At 39.8% G+C, this 24085-nt stretch overlaps 1 protein-coding gene across 1 annotated transcript; it reads left to right on the top strand.

The window, feature by feature from the left end:
* The first annotated feature begins 1410 nt into the window (after positions 1-1410).
* Positions 1411-5328, top strand: irf8 (interferon regulatory factor 8). Its single transcript, XM_029428638.1, has 9 exons — positions 1411-1519; positions 1715-1885; positions 2236-2419; positions 2628-2728; positions 3005-3062; positions 3471-3518; positions 3628-4020; positions 4160-4275; positions 4452-5328. The coding sequence occupies exons 2-9, from the start codon at positions 1715-1717 to the stop codon at positions 4647-4649; spliced, it is 1269 nt and encodes a 422-aa protein (XP_029284498.1). The 5' UTR covers positions 1411-1519; the 3' UTR covers positions 4650-5328.
* The last annotated feature ends 18757 nt before the right edge of the window (positions 5329-24085 follow it).

Raw genomic sequence — 24085 nt, 5'->3', positions numbered from 1 at the left:
TGGTTTTGAATTTGAGAGGTTTCTGGGTTTTACTCAGCAGATCACCTGCTAATGCTGCTTTATACCACAACACCCTGGGTGTGCAGCTTCATGGACATAAACAGCATGGTACATCTTTTAGCAGACTATAATAATCAAGGATTAAAAAATGACATTCTTACACACTGTGAGATAAATGGTTTATTTGTACAAAGTATCACACCTGCACCATTACAACAAACCACAATTATAACCACAAATATATATATATTTAATGGTACACTGTATACAAAATATAAGACTTCACATTAAGATAGAAGAGATCAAACTATACATAAAGTTAAAACAGTATTTATGAACCTGAGAATTTTAAGTAAAAATGTTCTACTGTGAGCTTAACTAAATCAATATAAACATGTATATGTTTACATATTTTAAACATGTACTAACCTTAATCATGATTCCAAATCAGCCCTGCGGTTCATTTGATATGAGACCCAATAATAGCCTACTACTGAAATGTATTAGAAATGCTTCCTCAAGATTTCTAAAGAAAGACTGTCTAAAGAACACCAACATGCTCTCATAAATCTTCCAAGGAATAGATATTCACTTGTTTCCTTGGAATTGATTTCTGTGGGGGTTGCATTACCACTGGCATAACTAATATCTAATTTGAAATGATGTTAAATTGAAATTGAACATCATTTTTTGTGAATAGGCTTTACTATGTGTGTTGTTAATGTTAATGTTAACATGTTAATCTTTTTGTACGTCGCTTTGGACAAAAGCGTCAGCTAAATGAATGTAATGTAATGTAATGTAATGGTCAGGTGTAGGCATGTTCATTCCTGGCTGCACATCCAGAGAGAGGTGGTCTTTACTGTACATTTAACAAAAGGGAATACAAGTAGGAAATGCAGTTGAAAAATCAAGAAAACTTCCATCTGTGCCATGTAATCTGTTTCGTTATCAATTAGTAATTATCAAGTTATTATAATAAAATAAAAAAAATTAAGTCTTTTTTGACACATGATAAAACAATAGACATTTGAATTTGATCTTAATTTGATCAGCTAGGCCATATGTTTAGGGCTGCTATCTCCCAGAGGATTGGTAGAATAAACCTATTTCACCATCACACAGATAGGCCACTGTGTTCTACCTGCACGAGAACTTTTCGACGCATTACTTTGGTCTGGAGCTCAGAAATCCCCCACAGCACAAAGTAACATGTGACTCTCCGGGTTTATTCAGCCCTCTGCGTAGCTTTTTTAGCGTGGGCTGCGACTTTACAACCATCGCTTGTGTCAGGCCATTTCTTGTAAATGCCCGCAGTTTGGAGAAAAACACTTCCGGATTGGGCCGGCCTACTGGAGCTTCAACGCTCTCATTGGTCAGACTGAAGGCAGCGTTGTCAAATCATCTCCCAGCTATTTCATTCATAACACAGAGCACGATATTAAATCTGACAGAGAGCCACCCATCAACATCTCAGGATATCACAAACACCACCAAGAGCTCGAACTCTCATCAAACTGTAAGTGTTTTTACTTTTGATTTCTTTTCTAAAGGGTGAAAGTTGAAAAACGATCATTTCTTTCTTGATTAAACATACATGAGGCTATACTACTATCTAAGTCAATAGTAATATTTTTTACCTACTATCATGAATTATATCCTGTTCATTTAGGTAAAAGGGGAACAATCCAAATAACATATTTTCTCCATTAAGATGACAAACTCGGGAGGTCGAAGGCTGAAGCAGTGGCTGGTGGAGCAGATCCAGAGCGGGCTGTACTCGGGACTGCTGTGGGAGGATGAGAGCCGCACCATGTTCCGAATTCCATGGAAACACGCTGGGAAACAGGATTATAACCAAGAAGTAGACGCATCCATTTTTAAGGTTTGACAGCAATCTCGTGTAGATAATTACTGTAGATGAAGTGCGTAAAACCAAAACCAGATATAAATCTTAATTAATCTGTCTCGCGCTTCTTCAAGTCTAGTTATTTTGTGGCAATTGGACCTTTTAAATCTCATTGTTATCACATGTCAATATGAAACTTAACATTTCTTTCATTTTTAATTACATTTTAAAATGTTAATAAAGCCATAGCCTATAAAGTTAGTAATTGCCAATTGTCTTTCTTTCTGAGAGTTGAAAAATAAAGGATCAGTTTCACATTTCCTCCTAAAGCATCCAACTTTAATCCAATACCATACCATCTTTAATATTTGTTGTTCCCTCTGTAGGCCTGGGCTGTGTTTAAAGGCAAGTTTAAGGAGGGGGAAAAGGCTGAGCCTGCAACATGGAAGACCAGACTCCGCTGTGCCCTGAATAAAAGCCCTGACTTTGAGGAGGTGGGAGAAAGGTCGCAGCTAGACATCTCTGAGCCTTATAAAGTCTACCGCATTGTACCCGAGGAAGAGCAGAAGAGTGAGTTTGTGAACAATTGATGTCCTGAAAGCCAGAATTGATGACCTTTAACAGACTTTGTGCATAATGCTATCATTAGAACTGCCTGTGCAATGCATGTTGCAGAATAAAATTCCTAGGTTCCTCCTGCAATAATTATGAATCATGAAAAAAAGTTATATGTTTGTACCACAAATAGAGTCATAACATATTCTTCTTTCACCTACAGATGGCAAAAGCTCAGTGATGTCCATGGCAGCTACTACCAGCTCTGGCGATATCATAGACATGGACTGCAGCCCTGCAGAGATAGAGGAGCTCATTAAAGAGGTACGACTACCGCTCACTTTAAACCATTTATGAAACCATATACCTTACCTCTCTCTCTCTCGCTCTCCCCCCTCTGTCACACATGCTGGATGCACTTTGCCCTTATTGCCACCCAGCTTTTGTGTCACATTTTTTTCTTCTGATTATCACACTCTGCTGTCACCTCCAACACTTGTTGCACTGAGCTAGCCCACGCTCCCACTTGGTCTACGTGACTCTGAAGTGTACAAAAGTGCTTTGTTGTCAGCAGCTTCTTACATTGTTGTCTTTTTGCAGGACGAAAGCTGTAGTATCCAGGCCAGTCCAGAGTATTGGTCCCAGGGCAGCATCAATGGTAAGAACTTTACAATACAACACAAACTCCTCTGACTAAATTAAGCAGGTTTTTTAGAGGGTGTTGTGGCTATAAGTCTTCCCGGGCATCTCTCTGCCTTCTGTCTAAGTAAAACAGTTATGAGCTTTAATTTCTTTGAAAAGCACCACAGTGGAAAGCTCAATGACATGTCGCTGTGTTTGTGGGTGGTAAATAGATGTCATTTTCTTGTCTGTTAAATTCTGCAATGGAAGAATTGACTAACATCCTGTTGAACAGGCTGACTAAGTGGATTAGCCTATTTCTCTTTGAGATCTGGCTAGAGAAATGGTATTTCTGATGATGCAGCAATATAATGACATGACAGTGTGGTTGTGTCCACTGTGGTAATAAGGGCCCTAACTCATCTCTTCCTCCTGTTTTTCACAGCTTTTCCTCTACATCAGGACCCTTTGCCCTCAGGCAATCTCAGCTCAGGTATTTAATGTTACCCATTAAATAACACCAAGAGATTACTACTTGCAGGCTGCATTCCGTCATTATCTTTAAGACATTTGCGAAGCTTACCAAATGTTCTCTTCTCCAGCTTTCTCCCAGATAATTGTCAGTTTCTACTATGGAGGAAAGCTGATGCACACCACATCGGTTACTCATCCCGACGGCTGCCGGATCTCCCCCCAACCGCACCTGGGTCGTGGCCCTCTATACAGTTCAGACAGCATGCAGAGTGTTAATTTCCCTCCCGCTGAGCTCATAGAGCACGATCACCAGCGCCACGTCACACGCAAGCTCCTGGGCCACCTGGAGAGAGGCGTACTGGTCCGTGCCAACCAAGAGGGCATCTTCATCAAAAGGCTGTGTCAGAGCCGTGTCTTCTGGAGCGGGCTGTCAGAAATGGGCTCGCAATACAGCCCCATGCCTTGTAAACTTGAGAGGGATGCTGTGGTGAAGATTTTTGACGCCGGGAAGTTTCTTCAAGGTGAGCATCTATGTTTTTTCAGTTAGTGAACGCTCAGAATGCAAAACATTTTTATCAATGAGTACAGCAAGCAACATCATAATGGAGGATTGATAACTTGCAAAGATCGTCTAAACAGCTGTTCACATGTATGTTCCAGCTCTACAGATGTATCAGGATGGTCAGTTTCCTGCTCCTGATCCGACAGTGACTCTGTGTTTCGGAGAGGAGCTCCATGATCTCAACAATGCCAAGAGCAAACTGATCATTGTGCAAGTAAGAGCAGTCATTGCATAACATGTGTCTCACTCAAACCTTTGACAGATTGAGCAACACACATTTACATTTTAAATGTAGAAATTGGAATCTTGTGACCAAGAATGTTAAAGTCTAATCACTGCAAATGCTGTATGTTGACACTAAAAACAAATCTCTCTGTCTCCCTATGGCAGATCACTGTGGTGAACTGTCAGCACCTGTTGGAGGCAGTGAACATGCGTCGCTCCCAGCCCTACTGCATCAACCCAAACCTGGAGATATCTGATAAAGTGGCCAGTGACCAGATGGCCCGCATCTACCAGGAGTTGTGCAGCTACAGCGGCCCCCAGAGGCCAGCCTGCTACAGGGACAACATGCCCATCACTGCCTGAACCGTGAGCAGCAACACACTGCAGGAGCTCTTCAGTGTGTACCAGACTGATGTAAAACATGTTAGGGGCATTCCTTATTTTACTGAGACTCACTGACAAGGTGAATTCAGGTGAAAAGACAGTATCACAATTAGGTTAGACTTTTTAAAAATGTATACTAATTACAGTGGAGACATAAATATAAGGAGGAGCACATCTCTTACAGTTAGAATTTTGAGCTGCAGCTCAATATTTGGATGTCCCTAATATGTTGTACATCAGTAATGTTCATATTTTTTATACGTACGGCGCTAACACAAACTCTGTGTCCAACTTCTGCTTTTTTTATTATAAGAGTGTCATAATCCAACTGAAGAGGAAAAGTGGCATTTTATTTTGATATTTTGTTACATAAATATGCTAATACTTGTATTAATACTTTCGTTGTTGTACGACAACAGTTTATGTAATTTAGTTTTTGAAGCTGAATTTTATTTTGACGTGCATAATCTTTTTTGATTTTGCAGTTGAGTTGCTTTCTAATGTCATGACTGTTTGTATAAACTTACAGAAATACATAAAATCTTCATATGAATTGCATGGAATTTTAGATGCAATGTGGCATTGTGTTACAGATAGGTTTTACTATCGTACTGTTTTTATAAACTGCATTTCTAGTAAAACAAAGTTTGTACTGAAATACATGTGCATTGTTTCATTTTGATTGTTGAATTATTACAAAGGTCACCAATACCAAATTGCATGGTAACAGCAAAATTGGGCAGATAAATGTTGATGTTTACCATGATGGTCGTAGGACCATGTTTTAGCTCATTAATTACATATGGCTTAAATTACTGTCCACAACTTTCCAAAGCACACATAATGCAAGTGCTCTGAAACTTGAAAATGTATGAAACCCACGTGAAATATATACAAACCATTGGTGCATTTCAGGTGTGAACTGTCTGCTTGTTTCAATGGTTGAGTGACTTTATATCACGCTTGATGGAAGAAACATTTAAATCTACAATACTGTTTTTAAAACCTGCTCCATTAGATCAAGTAGAAACTTCAAGATGCCTTATGCATCATTTTATCCACATATTTTAGTCCATTATTTTACTCATTAAGAATATTAAATAATTAGGATGTTGATAAGAATTTGATATGTAACTCTTGTGGTTTGAACATTGCTTGGCTGCACACAATACAAATATCTGTGGGTTTGAACTAAACTAATTTACATTATCACAATTGCTGCAGACATGAGAAAATAAAAGCTAATTAAGGAATTGCTAAAGATTGAAACATTTAGTTAAAAAAAGGTCTTATCACATGATCTGTTAAATCTAAAAAGGCCTTATTTTGTCACAACAAAAAAGTTGTTTAAGTTTTAAGGAAACTCCTCTACTACTGAGAATGTCACTTACTACACATACTGTTTAGGAATGATGAAACTTAAACATTGTATGAAACTAAAAGAAGGATCTGGGCTTCAGTAAGGACAGTAAGAGATGTCACCAACTGGAGCCAAATGATTCACAATGAGACAATGACATTCCTTTTTATTCTTCTCCTATGTCTCACGCAGTTGGTCATTACGACCAGGGGGGCGACGACAGTGTCATCTCTCACACGTCAAGCTGGGCGCTTAGTGGCAATGTTGGCAGGGAAGTGCGCACAACATTTGTGGGATTGAGCATTATGTAGGCACGCACACACACGCACACACACACACGCATACACAAACACCAAAACCAAGAAGCATTTTCTGTTCCAGAACTGGGTACATATATCACTACTGTAAGGTAAAATCAAAACCAAAAGAAAGCCTGGCTCTCAGTGGAAATACACCAATACCCTAATGTTGAAATAAATACAATTTAAATACAAACAAAAAAGCAAAAAAGTGCTGCGCCAAAATAAATGCAAAACATGTATACAAACCCAGAAATGAGGTCCCTTAAATACAAAATAATACCACGTTTAGCATCATATGATAAATGTATCTATGTAAACAACATGCTGTAATGACTCACATAGTGAAAGAAGTCATTAACTTTCTAGAATATTTAATCAATGGTTCACTGAATAAAAACACAGGTGGAATATTATGGCCGTGTGTGTGTGTGTGTGTGTGTGTGTGTGTGTGTGTGTTTGTGTGGTTATCTATAGGGGAGTTCTGTATAAATTCCACAAAACAGGAACTTACTTCAAAAACTGTCACAGGAAACTCACTCTACCCCCACCCCCAAATAGCATGTCTGAGACTTGATTACCACAATGTATTTATGATAGACATATATACCATGTACTCTAATTAGGGATATTATTTATCATAAAATTGATATACTCTGTTTGGATTTATTTTTATGTCTTATTCAGTGTTCTTCTATTAAAACGCTTCTGGTTGTCTAATTATCTTTTAGCATTTTTGTTGTTTATTGTCGTATTAAGCACTACTTTAAATACATTGTTATGACTGTTAGTTCTGAAGTATATTATGGGATATATATCATTCACTTTCTTGCCAGGAGTTAAATGAAGAGATTAATTCCTCTAATCCCTGTATGCTAAATATGGAGCTACATCAAGCAGCCGCCTCGCACAAAGACTGCAAAAAGGGGCAAACAGCTAGCTGACCTCTGTAAAGATAACTAAATCAACAAAAGTAAAAACATCTTTATAAAGATTTTAAAAATGAGGTACAACATTTTAATTAGTCAACTTTAGAGGTGTTGTTGTTACCTTTGGTCAGAGCCATGCTCGCTGTTCCCCCTTGTTTCCAGTATTTTCGCTAAGCTAACCTGCTGACGTTAGCTTGATATACAGTATACCGTTCAGACGTACATTGATTTAACTCTCATTGAGAAAATTAATAATTGTGTTTCCCAAAATGTCGACTTGATCCTTTGAATGTAGTTTAAAGGTGGAGGATATGTATGTCAAATGATTTTGATGTTTGATGTTTTAGCATACAACATAACAAAAGGATGTTCCAGAGGCAACAGGAAGTCAGACAATCCACAAAGAAGTCCTCAATATTCATTTATCCAGATACTAGTTTCAGCAAGCCAGCAAAACATGGTGTAGTTAGTCCAGAGGATTAAAATACCGGACTTCTTATTCTTATTCTATTCTTATTGTACTTATGACATGATATCACATGATGTGTTTTTCTCACGGGGTGAAGATGTGAATGTGTCTGGGAAGAATAAGTAAAATCTCAACGGACACAGGGAGGACTATATAGAGGAAGCTTGTTTCACAAAGAGTACTTTTACTTCTGCTACTCAGTTTATTGGAAATGCCTCTGTAGTTTTAATTATGTTGAATTTTGAAAGTAGCACTTTTAAACAAAGTTTTATGGTATTGACTTGAGAGCAAGTTTTGATTTGTTTTCCCACCTCTGTGAGGAGTGCAGTAGGAACCGAAGGAGGCACATGCTTGTGTGCATTTCTGCTAACGGAGTCACATTTCCAGTGTCTGCAATGTGGTTCTCTTTGCATTTCAACATCTCTTTGTGGCGTCTGAGGCTTCCCACAATACATCATCAGAGACGAGTAACAAACAGAACTGATGTTGCCACCATACGTAACCATGGCCATCCGAGCCATAACATTTCAATATACCGTGTTTTACAGTAGCCGCTTAAAGGAAGCGGCATTTGATTTTGTGAGAAGCAGCAATTCTAGGAAATCAAGCATAAAAAGAGAATAACTTTAAACAGAGAGATTAATGAAATTGCTTTGTCTATTTTGGTAGTTTCCTGATTTGTCTGTATTGCTGACTCCTCAGTCTTTTCAAGGTTTGGATGCAGGCTCAGCACTGACCTTTCAGTTAGGCTGCTGTTGTTCTCCACTGCATGTATCAACTTGAATTTAACATGATCAATCACACGTTCTAAAACAAATGACCTTAATAGAAAACTTTGTTTTGTTATTTGTGGTGTAATATATTTAAGAAGCATTTTGCTAATCTAAAAAAAATCTTTAATTTAAAGACTGTGATTATAGGCCTGTCGTTACAGGTGAGTACGACAAAATATATGCAAAGAATGCCATGGTGGAAAGTTGTGATTAAACAGGTTGTGTTATACAAGCGACGGTGTTGATGGCGTTGGTGGTGTCTCTGGGGAGAACGCTGGTTTAGAATCAATGTGGCTGAGATGAGAATAGGCATCCAGAGAGGAACTGGAAGAGCACTGAGGACACTGTGAGTGGAGAGACAGGTGGAGGGGGAGCCCACATCCTGGGACGCAGGGAGAAAGCCACCTAACCGCACACACACACACGCACACACACACACACACACACACACACACACACACACACACACACGCACGCACAACTCATACGCACACAGACACCATGGTAGCCACTGATCAAGGACCATATCCTCTAATCAGTATCAGTTCATGTCTTCAAACCCTAAAGCTAAGCGCCTGCAGAGGTCTTCTTCAGGGTTAACTGTTCATTTTGTAGAATGAAGAGCTGCAAAAACTGCAAAAACGTATTAATGTACGTGTACTCTGAATTTCTTAAAATGTAAGAGATTCAGAGTACACGTACATTAATCAGTTTAGAATCTAAATCAACATCTATATTAAAGTCAACAAGAAATGAATAGAAATGTTCCAAAAGTGGAAATGTGTAATGTAGCAGGAAAGATTTGAAAAGTAAAAGTGAAGATAAGGAAGTATGCTGATTTACGGGAAAAGCGTTTTTTTTTGTAACCTGCCATCAAAATATCAAAAATCAAAATGTAATAATATCAACATTAATCTGCTTTCCCTCGGTGTACACAGCGTTCATGTGTTTAACATTTGATAAGTCACTGCTCAAGAGCTCACAAGGTCAATAAAAACAAGCCCACAAAAGTTAAGGCAGACAACAGCTAACATTTAGTTCAAAATAAACATAGGTCAAATCAGGAAACAAATATGGTAATAATGTAAGAATAAACTACATGTAAACTCTCTTCTATCTAATCTAAAGTGACCACAGGCCTAATTCAAAGGAGACTGTGGGTGAGGCGACAGCTGAGCGTTGCATCAGTCGCTGTCCTGGTTGCTGCACTCTTTGACATGAGTGATCCCTGACCGCCTGATCTGTCTCTGGACAGGAAACACAGGAAGGAGCCCAGGAAGACGTTCCAGCACACAACTTCTCCCCTAAAAAGAGGAACAATCAACAATGAAGCCAGCTGTGAAAAATAAGATTTAGACAATTTAAGCTACTTGTAAACTTTTGGTTTAAGGGAGTTACATGTGAATGACAGGGAATCCACACAGTTGTGATGACAGTTGAACTATTTGTTTTAGTGCCTTGGAAGTACAGAGTGGGCCATTTGCACAGAAATACTCAAGTGGTTTATGACTAAAAACTCCTTGCATGGTGCACTTATGTTTCATGTTCAAGAAAAACAAAACCTATCAGTAGAAAAAGAAGGTGATGGATTTTTAAGTGGAGGGGAAGGCCAGGGTGGGGTGACAGTCCCTGGGGAACCAGAGCCAGGGGAGCATGAAAGCTGTATTGACATGCAGCTCACAGCTCGGTGCTCACTGTGTGTGTGTGTGTGTGTGTGTGTGTGTGTGTGTGTGTGTGTGTGTGTGTGTGTGTGTGTGTGTGTGTGTGTGTGTGTGTCTGTCTGTCTGTGTCTGTCTGTGTGTGTGTGCATGCGTAGCACAGAGGTGACGGGATGTGGCCAGAAAGGTGATCGTTATGAGGTAACAGAAAGATACCTGGGAAACAGATTTTCAGAAATATTTAGGGCAAAAATATTCAGCAGCAAAAAGCACAACACAACTGGCACACAAAAAGGCATTGTTTCTACCAAAACATTTAGCAGACATTATTATATTTTGTACACTGCTTTAATAACTTGTGAGTATTTTTGTTTTTCCATTTTTTTGTATAATATGTGGTTGATGACTTGTAACTCCGTTGTTGATAGAGGAACAGGATCTTTGTGGTTTTAAAACCTTGTTTCCAACTTTATCGTTAGACCGACTGCATAAGTCACATTGATTACACAACCTCTTTCTGAGTAAGAAGCCGCACACTGGCCAGGCAACAGGTGCTGCTGGGATGGAGATTATTTAAAGTTGCTCTAAAATGGTTGCAGTACAGCTGAAGGCGACTGTGGGCCAAGCTGCCGACCACACGCCTTAATTGAAAGTACAGTGACAGTACATACTTCCCCCTTTGAAATACCAGAATCCAAACATGACCATCACATGACCGAGATGGAATTACCTGTTAACGCACTGCCAATATCTACACAGTGAATGTGTTCTGTACATTTTTCATTTGGAGAATATGGTAGGTGTGCTTGTGTCATCCTGGATTTATAGATTGCGTTAGGATGAACATGACGGACTAATAAAAAACGTATTTGAATAAAAATGTGGATTGTTGGAGGGAAACCGATTCTTGGAGAAATGGTTGAACAATTTGCATGTTTAAAAGCAGCAAGTCGATGAGAGGTTAACATATATTTATATCACAAGATTTGCATGTTACCGTTCTCCGTGCTTTGTTCCATAGAGGGAGACAAAAAGGTATTAGTCCCGGGAACCACTGAAGCAGAAATGCCATGGCTGGTTAATCATGATGATTTGCACCGTTCACAGTTCACATCAATAGAGGGTGAACGGGGAAAGTCCTGTTTATGTAATTTAGGGCATAAAGTAAGGCTCATGTCATAAGGCATGAGAAGGAAATAGTGAAACTTGTGAAAAAGAGGAAATAGCTTATTGTTGGCAGATGAACTGTTGTTGAAATGTATTCCATGTGTAATATCATTTCTAATGAGCTTTGTATTGTCTTTTTACTCATAGAATGAGTGAAAACATTGAAAAGCCACACCAAGGTACTGCAGATTTATATTGCCATCTAGTGGCAATCCAAACATCATTCACACTACACTTGTTTTTGCATGCATTTGGATTAATAAGGTTCAAACAAAGCACTAAGCTTTGCATGTACACACATAAAATCCTTAATTCAGTTCACAGAAAAAGTACTAAACTATTTCTCATTGAAATCTAAATAAAGGTTTTTTTTTTCATTCTCTTCGTTTCATCTTTATATAATTATTAGATATATTATAATTATTTTGTGAGTTTTATCTGAACACTTTGTGTTTTTAGTCTACAGTATCTGCTTTTTCTGTTTTGCTAGATATTCTCACTGACTTCATTTTCTTCCTAACATGCTGCATTTCTGCCACTGATAACAAACATATTGTGGCTCTACTTGCCCATATTGATGCAGGCTACAGTCAATTCCATTCCCTCATTTTCCAAAGTGATTCCTGCAGGAAAAGCAGATCATATCAATCTTTGTGCTTTCTCTGGAAACTGTTTATTTGTTATTTCTGCTCCATTAAAAACCTAGAGACACCATACACGTGACCACCACAATTACAGATATGTTCTTGCGATTGCCCTGCAGAATATGTTGCAAACAAAGTTTGTACCGTGATCATAACACGATGATAAGATTTATAAATGTAGTTTAAGAAGATAAAATCTATTCAATTACAATGATTTTGCATTGTCTGCACAACACGTATATTTCTTACAGCTTCGATGTGACTGTATTGTCAGAGATGTTTATTCAACTTGACAATCGTTCTCTTCTCTCATGTCAGTCCTCCTGTCCGTTGTTATTTCAACACTTGACTAAAGGAAAAGCAAACAGGAAAAAATATATAAGGCAACAGAAACATAAGAGTCTCAATGGAGGTTATTATGGGAACGTCATTGAGGAGATGCACACATTCACTAAGGTCGTTGTCTTGTGGAAGATACTGATCCACTGAAATGTTAAAATAGACTTTTGAAGATAGAATCATTTATTTGAATAGTTATTGAACTTCAGTTGCCATTTTGCCTCAAAAAGTACATTTGTTGAATGTTGGGAATGAATTGCTTTCATACCAGAGATTGTAATGTGAGGTTTTAACAGTCTGAGACTACGATCCACGTCTATTTAATGTGCTTTCCTGTCCTTTTCTGTTAAGTTTAGTTTAATTAATGAGCCTCACAAGCAGATGGTGGGGAAGCCCTGGACAGCTCCAGAGACGTCTGCCTGAGTGTTTATGTGGCTTGTTTAGAAACTCTTTTTTATTACTAAGTCCCTCAAGACACGACAGGCAAAATTCTCTCTCTTTCCTCTACACACAAACACACACACACACTCACACATTTCCAAGATTTTCCACATTGAGCCCAGCGACGATCTCTACCTCATCTACACCCAATTACTCACTGAGCCTAATTGAATACTTGGCAGAGAGTGCGGATGGCGATGGCGTGCACTGAGCTAAGGAATCATCAGTCTTGGTCATTGGCCCCATTAGGTAGCTCAAGTGACCTATGATGTCATTATATAAAAGGAAACTAATGGACAATGTGTCTCATAACGAAGATGCTTTTTATTTTATCGCATGGATTTTACAGCCGAGCACTGGCTCCAACTTGTCCACTGTTCATGGCAGTGTGGGAAACATAGTTAAAGTTGTTTTTTGGTGTTACTTTGGGCATGAAATTGAGAGAGTTCCTTCAAAGTTTAGGGATGTGAGAGTACCTTTAGTGCTTTAAACAAGCATGTTTCCATGAGAGAGGGGCTTTTTTCTTGTGTCCCACGTGGACAGAGGTTTTCAGGTTTATTTTGATGTTGCAAAACACTGCAATGTGTGTGTGTGTGTGTGTGTGTGTGTGTGTGTGTGTGTGTGTGTGTGTGTGTGTGTGTGTGTGAACTCACACATCAACAAGGCTTTAAATCTTGAAAAGGGTTCACAAAGTTTACCAAGTCATATATAATGTAGAAAACATTTAAGGCCAGCTCACACACAATCACATTCACAGTCAACACTGGGTCTTGAGTGTATAATCATGTCATCACATCCTCTGATGACAAAGAATGGCTGTGAAATGTACATGAATTTGTAAGCCAAAGAAAAAACAAGCTTTATTTTTGGTTGCACCATATACGGCCTTAGTCATCAGCGCAATACTGCTCTTTAGAGTTTGAAGAGGGGACGGCTGCGGCTAAAGATTTACTCCACCTCTCCTTAGAGAGCCACGGCGGCTGAGCTCTCAGCCTCTTCATCGCATCCTGGATTCAGGAGAAAATTAGTGCGGAGCAGAAGAGAGGACCTGGTCCGCCTTCTGCCTCTCCCAGGGGGTGAATTACGATTTCCCGAGTAAATATGAACCCAGGGAAACAGCCTGAACGGTCATCCATCAGACTGGGTGTCTGCATCCTCCTGAACAATGTGTGACCCCTGGGCGCAACAAAGGTCAGAAGAGGGGTGACTTCCACCTTCATGCACATACACACATATCACACACACACACACACACACACACACACACACACACACACACACACACACACACACACACACACACATATCACACCATGCAGTAAGAAGTAAACCATCTCTGGGGAAAAAAATTCATACTGGATTGAAACTTTTTTTAATTTCAAAATGATAACAATAAAACTGTGTGCCCTTGGGACGTGACCCATCACATAGTAATGGTTTCAACAATAACTGCAATTAGGCTGTTTTCAGTTTTAAATATATTTTATAAATGTGTATTGCAGTTTTGCTTCACGTCTCACTAGATTTATATTTTTGCAATAAAATATAGAAGCCTGATAAATACACTCATACCCGATAAGGAATAATCTCTGATGCCATGATGGCCATACATTTTAATCCCTCATCCTAAAAGCTTGCACATTTATTTCAAATGCTCTTAATAAAATGTATTTAGTGTAATTATAGCACAATTATAATAATAGAGTATTTAGTGTAATTGTTACCATACATTTGTAGTAAACCTTTGCAAATGTACATTTTTCACTGAGGCAAAATATATACCCCAGAATTAAATTTCATACATCACAAATCCACAGTAGAGTATTAAGTAGCTATACTGTATAAGAATAATATTATGTAGTATCAGAGTACAGTTAGAATATTTCTGCATTACATAAAAGAAACCACAAACGTTTTGAATAAAGAGAATATAATTATAAAGATACAATTCAATTATTTCTTTCTTTCATCATTTATTCTTTATCATGTGGTTTTGTAACCACTCTGGGTTTTATCCCCTTTCTTTAATCTTTGTTGAGGTTTGTATTCACATTTCTTGATGGCTTTTTCATTACAGTATATTTTTCCTTGAGGTAGTAATTATGCGTTGAACGCCGTGTGCATCTGTCTAATCTAGCAAAATTAACAAAAATGAAAAGGAGTATTTTTTTTTGTGCCTGTGATTAAGTGGTCTGTTTCAAATAACAAAAGACTTAACCAATGCCACCATTATGCGTACTGTTCGGTAGAAGACAAAGATTGCACCGTTGCTGGAATCTTACAGTGTAAAGCTAAGAATTATAGCAAACACACAACAAACACACAATGACGCTTAATATATTTTGGTGCATGATTACATTTTTCGGGGGCCTGCTGATGACCCTGGCACTGCAGTGAACTCATCAGCTTTTGGTCTGATGGTTATTAAGCCAGGCTGGTCGGTGGGAAGGTTTATGGCTGTGTAGACCAAGTGGCAGTGTGTGGAGGGATGGGATCTATCTGTATCTCTGTCTGGGATCCTGACAGCTCTGGCTTTAGTCTGCACCCAGACCTCCTACATGCATGTCTCACTGTTTACTGCCCCCCGTCTCACGCTCCTCCCTCGCTACACATCTATCATTTCAGCAGGACCACACGCACATACGTGACATACACAAATACAAATACACACATACCCCAACTCGGGGGGAAGGTTATTATCTCTTGATTATAACTTTAACCTGAAACAAAAGTGAAAAGTTACCTAACCTTCTCTATATCCAAATTGAATTCAAACTCTTGACTAACCCTCTTAAGAAGTTAGGATGAGCAAATATAGCCTCGCATTGGAAATATCACTCACTTTGAACACCGACAACTTGGCTCTCACTGGGATTGCAAAACATAAGCACACACACACACACACACAGCCTACAAACTCACTCCCTACTCTAATTTTGACCTCCCCCTGCGTCATCGGGCTCCCCCAGTACAGATGTGTCGTAGGGAGGCAGATTGCTGCTCATTCCACACGCAATTTCCTGCAATAAAACCAGTGGAGATGATGAGTTCTGTTGTGAGGGAGCTGATGCCAGCTGGTGATACCTGGACACTGGGGAATTTTGCTCACGTCTGACTCCAGAAAATGTTGCCCACACATTGTCGTCAGTGGATATTTACTGGGCCTCGTAAAGTTAAATGTGGTTAAGTGCTTCATATTATATTATGTGCACATCTTGTACGGTGTCAAAAGAGCAAATTCTTATGTGTTCATCGATGGCGTTTGTGTTTAGGTATGAGGATTGATGTGTGTATGTGTTTGTACGTGAGCTGCTATTCAATCTATGTTGGTAGAAAAAGGGGAGTTTGTTAAGACCCCCCCCCCCCACCTCCTATTTTCTTTCTTGCCCTGTCCATCCATCATTAGTCAGACTGACTGCAGCTCCTGGCCCATACACACTCTAACCATAACCATACCTCTAACCCTTAAACCCAACCTACTCTCACCTTTCCCACATTACCAGACTTCTTGGGAGAGCCGGAGCCGCACTTTTCTTGCCTCCTCTCTCTCTCTCTCTCTCTCTCTCTCTCTCTCTCTCTCTCTCTCTCTCTCTTTCTCAGGAAATGACTTCTATCTCTGGCTGCATGCATACTTGTGTGGTGTTTTTTCTTTTTTCTTCTGGCACTTTCTATCACTCTGCTAACCCCTCTGCACTGTGAGAGCATCCATCTGTTTGGCTGGGGAGTAGTGCTCCTCTGGGTTATTTACACCTCGTATGCAAGTGTTTGAGATATTGGAGGGTGGAGGACTTTACGTGGAATAAGAACTGTTTTGTTCCCTTCTCTGGTGTCGTGCATAAAACAAGTACTGCAGGCATTCGCGTTCTATTTCAAAGGTTATGTTTTTAAAGGGTTGGTTAACTACAAAAAACATCACCTCTCACGTTACTCTCATGGTATTTAGATATATGCAGCAACATGCAGATAGTTATGTATTTATTTGTCCAGGTTTTGAGAAATATTTCCTATCTGCAGTGTTTTAAGCAAATTGCAAATGTTGGCATGCTAACATGCTCACAATGATTAGAATACTTTTTCTTTGGTAGACAAAGTATAATAGATAAAACAGTTTAAACAGTTTTGTTTAATGATTATTTAGTATTAAGAATAAGTATCGGACAGGACTCTTAGAGATAAACATCTCAATCCTTGTGCAAACCAAACATTCTTTATGGTAGGTACCACTATAGAACGTTTTGTTTCTTTGTATTTTGGATGAATCGATCCTCAAAAATTAACCCAAAAACAAAGCCAGTAAAACATGTCTGATGGTTTTTTGGTTTAAAAATGTGTCTAGTCTAAATCAGAAGTGTGAGGCGAGCCTCCATAGGGGAGGCTCAGTGAATGGAAGTAAAACAATATTACGTTAGTTATTACATTAGTTCAAAGAAGACACATAGAATAGAATTTATGACATAGCCGACTGGATGAGGAGGCGCCTTTTTCCCAAGCTTTGTCTCAGGGGAGGCCCACAGTCTCACACTTTGAAAAAACAAATTAAAAGTTAAAAGTAAATACAAAATAATCTGACAATATGACTCTCCCCTAGTGGGTGGATGTGTGTGTGTGTGTGTGTGTGTGTGTGTGTGTGTGTGTGTGTGTGTGTGTGTGTGTGTGTGTGTGTGTGTGTGTGTGTGTGTGTGTGTGTGTGTGTGTGAAAGAGAGAACTTTGTGTTTTCTTTATTTGGTCTCAGAGGGATTACCAGAGCCAGCAGATTGCTGTTTTACATGAGCATTAGCACCAGGTCACACAGACAGGATGTTGATAACATCCTGCAAAACTCCACCTCTCTCCACATTTCTCTCATTCTTTCCTTCTCCGTCCACCTTTGCATGCACACGGCAGATGAAGATTCATCATAGGAAAACATATCCGAACAAACAAATACAAAGATGAAAATATGTTTTTCTAAAAGGTCCTAAAATATATTGATGCTACAGGTAGGATACGTACTAATTTGCTGTGTCATTCAGAGTCATCCATTACTGTTCCTACTCACTGTGACTACACTTGGTTCTTGTTGGGAAATCCCACCATTGGCTAAGATGTTAAAGTTTCACTCTGACTGTTTATACATACCATGTAATCCAAAATAATTGTATTACCAAAGCCATAAAATACCTAAATGTATTACTCGGAACAGTTATACTGACCCCAAGAAGACTTCTAGAGGAGAACAGAGAATGTAAAGATGTTCAATTATACATGTTCGGATGTCATGCCGTGCACTTCTGCTATATTAACCTCGTAATTCTTGATTTCCCTTTCCAAAGAAGAAAAGATAATTCCATCATCATCCAGTTATTACATCATGGAAGTGTTCATCTAAAAACTACGGAGTTTGTCATCCTTGTCTTCAGTTTGTTTCATGGACTTATATATTTCCCTTTGTTAGTAAATGATTCGCTGTTTCACATTTCATTTTGACACAGGGATACCCACACAGCCAGTGGCGCTCTTTAGTGGAGCGAGTGGAGTCCAAGTCAAAAGCTAATTAATTGTGTTATTCAACAGCTCTCAGCAGCATTGTATAAATTTGTCCTCCATGCTCTGACATTAGATCGAGTACGAGGGTTATGCTGTGTTTACTCGCACGCCTCCCGTGCGTTGGCAGCTGTCCAGCGTGCTCAGGACTGCTCAAGTTCCTTGTCGGGTCCGGCCCGTAGGCAGGATCTACTAGGCCTGATTACAATACTGTCACATAATGACAGATGAAGGCTCTAAGGAGCTCTATCTTTAGCTCTGGTAAGGCTTCCACTACTCCAGCCTCCATTTGTCTCTTAAGGAAAGAATGGAGGGGCGAAGAGGAAGGGAGAGACGGAGCAGCAGATGGAGACTGAAAATAAGTTACTACATGGGAAAAAAGTCACCTAAGTTATGGCAAGCGGTGTATGTGAGGAAAACAGAAGAAAGTCGCTTTAATATGGCAAGCTGCTGAAAAAAAAACCTTATCTGCAGCCATGAGCATCAATAGTGAATAATGTCAGAGTTTGTCTACAGTGAGAGTTTTTTTTCTGTCTTCACTCTCTGACATAGTTGTAATGCTGTCAGTGAAGATGACAAAGCAGCATTTACCCAGGCCTCCCTGTGTCTGTCCACCTCCCCTCTAAGGCCTCTGTTGGTTTAACCCTGGTGGGCAGCAGGCAGACCTGACAGCACCCAGACACTGCCATGTGATTTATGTCTCGCTCTGAGAGTGGAGAGGAGATGACCACTCAGATTTGACCCCTGCCGCCTTATCAGCCACTCATCAACAAGTAGACAACACTCAGACTTATCATTGTTTTCTCATCTAAACCATGAGCCATGGCAGCACTGAGCGTAATTAGTCATAGTAGTTAGCTTAGGTAGTAGTAGAGATAGTAGATGATAGAAGATGTTCATGTGTGTAGTTTGTAGTCATCATCTAGACATGTGCAGACAGATACTCATACATATAGTTTACAAATACTGCTGAATTAAAGAGTATATAATAATTACATCTGAGCTGATGTAGCGGTTTCTGTTATTGTGTCTATTTTATCAAAGTATTGTTTACTGGAAATAATTTAACCACTTTGGCATAAATGTGTGTTTGACATGTTTTCATAGCAACTGATATTAAATATATGGGCAGTCATGTTTTTGGGTTTAGTACATTGACTTTATTCCAATGGGAATTGACTCTTTTTGGTATGTTTTTTAGTGATCGTGCAGGTTTTCTACTTTGCATAGCAGTCTGTATCCTGTAGGGGGAGTGCTGCACAATGCTATGAAACCAAAAGAATTTCCATAATCAACAGCACCCCACTTGTGCAGACTTGAAAGGCTACAGTGGTTCATCATCAGTAATGAAGCAGTGGTCATGATATTAAATCCGGCAATACTATTTCAGATATTATTTTCTAAATACAGAGGAGAGACCTTTTGAAGCATATTTTGTAAAGATGTAAAACAAATAAGCTTCATGATGTGAAATCCACGTTAATTCAACCATAGTGGGTATTATACGTATACCTGGTGATTTATTTTCCAACCCAAAGAAAAAGAAACATTTTTCCACAGAATTCACCACAGAACATCTTTCAAAACAAGCACCGGGCTGGGTTTAAGGTGATGTAAACACAGATCTATTTCTGTGGCTATGACACACGGCGGTTTCTCTGGAAAGAGAACAGCAGCCCACATTACAACAAAGGAGGCCACACAGACAGTGCTGGTTAGAGCATCTCTCTGGACCCAGAAATGGACAGACGGATGGATAAATGAAGATGAAGGGATAGACCATCGTGGCACAAGTGCAATGAATGTAGAGAAATACATTAGGCCATATGTCTTAAACTCCAAAAGTTATACTGCATGCTTACAGGCATAACCACAAGTGGACGTGGAAATGAGCTAAATTGTATACTCTCTGTATCACTATACTTTATCCGTTAAGACGTCCGTTGGCAATGTCAGTTCAAGCGCTGTGGAGAACACAATGGATAATGCGAGTGACCCTAAAGAGGAACAAAGGAAGAGAGAATTTTATTTTCATTTAGTTTTAGATCTTCCAAAAAAAGAGTGAGAGAAAAACATTTGAGAGTGCTGGAGAGCAAGAAACGAGCCAGATCACTGTGGTAAAGTCACCCTGACACAGAGACACAGAACAGACAAAGAGCTCCCCCTTGTAAACTCAGCAGTGAGGCTTCAGCATTTTGGCGCAAAGTGACACACACACACACACACACACACACACACACACACACACACACACACACACACACACACACACACACACACACACACAAGCCTTGACCAGTAAATACAGGTATTTTAACGTGCTTACGAACATTGACTCATGGAGGGAGTTTAATCTGTGGGTGTATCAGCGCGCGTGAGCTTGTTTAATCAGCGGTCGAGCTTCTCTGGCCACCAGCGAGCAAGGATCGATCAGGCTGCAGACAGTTGAGGGCAGACGTCACCCACACACTCCTCCTTTCACTGAGCACTGGCCCACCCAATTCTTTCCATCCATCAATGGATTAGGTGCCAAAAACTCTCTTCCCTAATCCAACAACCTCCCTCCCTCCCAACTCAAACACACAAACACATCACTACAGATCTCGCTCGCTTGCACTGCTGACCACGCTGTAGCCCATCTCCAAAGAGCAAAGGTGAATCGAGTGTGTGGTGGATGGTAGGCCCAGGCACGTATCAGCTTCACCCTTACTGTGCCACACACAGACACACAATTACAAGTGTGCTAAGGAGACACATATAAACGATATAGAGCTTATCTGATCTTTCTTACACAATCATGCACCAAGGCTGATTTCGTTCATGTCAGTCCACTTGCCAAGCGATGTTGCTTAATGACCACACATGCACACAAATCCATGCTGACTTGTGCAACATCACAGGCATGCTATTCTCTTCATCACCTATTTATGTGGGAGCTGGAGGAGAAAAAGCAGATCATGTGCGCAAGTCGGGTGCATTTTTTTTTTTGACGCAGATGAACATGACAAATGTTATTACATGAGTCAAAAAGGTCACAGGCCAATGCGTTGTTCGGTTTACTGTCTCCTGTGTTTTTTGGACTATCCAGTTTCAGCTGAGTCAAGACTGGGGCAGATGCCTGGTCAGTGTGTGAGGCACAGGAGAAGGCTTCTTTTCTGGGGGAGTACACCAGAGACATATATCATTGGAAGATAACTATCAGGGCAGGTCAGCCACTCGGTGGAGGCCCAGAAAGATTGAGGGTGGATAGGGGTTGGCCTGTTTTATTTGCAGAAAGGTAAAAATGTTTCCAACTTGCAGCAGATGCTACGTCGTAGACGATGATTAACTAGCCACAAAAGCGTCATCAGATTTACAAACAGATAGCAGCAACACTTTTTCAGAGACGTTAACAGTGACAGCATCATTAAACACTGATGTCATTTCCTGGTGCCCCTGAGTGAAATAACTTCACCATGATAGCGTTCGGCAGCAACACAAACACACAAAAAGAAAAAAGTCTGTCTGGACGGAGGAAACAGAAAGTGTCACGGTGTAAAAGCCTTCGCTGATACAGATGATGATAAGATAATTGGACAAGTGTCTTGACACACAGCCTCCTGCCACTATGGGGAGTTGGTACAGTACATTATCAGACTGCCTGGGGTAAATTAAGGTAAGACATGCCTACTTTTCTTCTCTCCCTCATGTCACCCTGCCAGTGTTCAGCAACTGCATCTGGTTTATTTCTACCCCTTTCAGGTCAAGTGTGACGCACATTCGAAATAGCTAGGAAAATAATTTCAGCTTTTTATTGCAGAGGTGTCATCTCAACACTAAAGAAAACTCACTAAGTCGCTATTTGGGTCTGGTGCCTTGGACCCACATGTTGTGCAGCAGCAAAACTAGCTTGACCAAGAAACCAATGCTAAAACCACAGACAGGCTCTATTCTGGTGTGTCTGTGTGGCAAAGCAGGAGGGTAATCGGACATTAAAATATCTTCTGCATTTTGAGATTCAAGGGAGTGCTCTTGTCTTGATAAAACCCCCATTTATGTCATCACAACACAATGGATTTGCACAATCACAAGAGCTTTCTATGGCCATATATATTTTATACGTATACAGCTGATGCCTATTGTTTTCTAGCTTTTGTGTTAATTCACAGAAAACTAAATTAAGCTGCTGTATGGTATTTTCTAAACCTTCACAAAGAAAAGAAAACGGAGACATCTTTATTCAATTTGTAATTAAAATTCAAATAACAAATATAATATATTTTGAGGGTTCTTATATAATAATAATAATCTATATATTTATGTTGCATGCACCATATTTACCACACAAATAAACAAGCTAAATGTGCATATTATATATAACTTCAATATGCACATTTTACAACTCAATATTTGATAAAAGAATTCCAGTGTGACAAAATAAAACAGAAGAAAATGAACAGTTTTCAGCTTAATACAGTAATATTTTGTGATGTCCCACTGCACATCCATTCTGCATATCTGTGTCAACAGGCCAGCAGTCAGCCCTCACAGCAGAACAGTGAAGTCATGACTCCTGTTAAAAGAGCCTATTCATTTATCAGCAGTGTTGTGTTTGCGCTGACACAAAGGGTTAGCAGTTGAGATAATGTAATTTATAAGCGCAAGTAAAAACAGTCTAATAGAATAATGCCGGATTGTGTTGATGTATGTGTTGATGTGTGCTTGTGTTTTCATTCCCGCATGTGTGATTGGGGCTATGACGTACACGTGTGTGTGTGTGTGTGTGTGTGTGTGTGTGTGTGTGTGTGTGTGTGTGTGTGTGTGTGTGTGTGTGTGTTACACTGCCACTGCTAGCCTGCTTGTATTTCCCCTGCAGGGATACTGATAGTCCTTCAGATAAGCCCCATCTCCATTTACAATTACAGCTCCTGAGATTGAGTCTTTTTTCTCTAATAAGTAAATTACCCCTAATACCTTCTGTGCTGTATTTGGCTGCTCTCAGCCTCCTCGGTCCCTCATGGAAACCAGATGTTACACCAGCATGCCAGCATATACATACACCATCTAATGTATGCTGGGGCAACACACAACCAGCACTATAAGAGGCGCACACATTCACATGTGCTCAATGGATGTTATAGTCATATCGTTTCATCCTCTCTTTTAATTTAAGGTGAACCTTTAACCTTACCATCAACATGTCCGATTTTATACACTTTCTTCTTCTCAACACTAATTTCTCCACCTCTCATTATTTCCCCCTCTGTCACCATCACTCCAGTCCTTTTATCAGCAGGGCCAGCTTTATCCCCACTGGGCTCATTTTTTCCACACAATAACAAACACAGATTTTTGTATTGAGGTTAGGGCCAAATCCAATTGGCTAATGAAGGTATCAATCGATCTTGGAGGATAGCGCCGCTCTTTGGTGATCAATAGTTCCACCTGGAAGACTTATTTATCCACACTGCTTGTTTGACATTCCTCAAGAGCTGTGTATCAATAATGTAAACACTGTGAGGCTGTTAACTATTGCTAATGATATATCCTCAGTTTACAGATGTATCCATCATTGGTTGGTGATAACTTCTGGTTTTGGACAGTGGAAAGAGAGGGTTAAAAGCGGTACCACATGTGGTGCTCAACGTTTGATGAGTACATATCTGCGTGTGGTTGCACACAATTGTGTGTTTGTATGTATAATGTGTGTGTGTGTGTGTGTGTGTGTGTGTGTGTGTGTGTGTGTGTGTGTGTGTGTGTGTGTGTGTGTGTGTGTGTGTGTGTGTGGTGGTGGTTGGAGAAAAAGGAGGGGGGGTTAGTGGATGCTCAAACT

The sequence above is a fragment of the Cottoperca gobio genome, chromosome 3, assembly GCF_900634415.1.
Source record: "Cottoperca gobio chromosome 3, fCotGob3.1, whole genome shotgun sequence".
NCBI lineage: Eukaryota > Metazoa > Chordata > Actinopteri > Perciformes > Bovichtidae > Cottoperca > Cottoperca gobio.
The sequence above is the reverse complement of the archived record's forward strand: the minus strand, read 5'-3'. Positions and strand labels throughout refer to the sequence as shown.

Bases quoted from the DNA above. Each gene is read 5' to 3' on its own strand.
- irf8 (XM_029428638.1), top strand. From the start codon at position 1,715: ATGACAAACTCGGGAGGTCGAAGGCTGAAGCAGTGGCTGGTGGAGCAG. The intron at 1,886-2,235 runs GTTTGACAGCAA...TTCCCTCTGTAG, and splicing joins TAGACGCATCCATTTTTAAG to GCCTGGGCTGTGTTTAAAGG. The intron at 2,420-2,627 runs GTGAGTTTGTGA...TTTCACCTACAG, and splicing joins ACCCGAGGAAGAGCAGAAGA to ATGGCAAAAGCTCAGTGATG.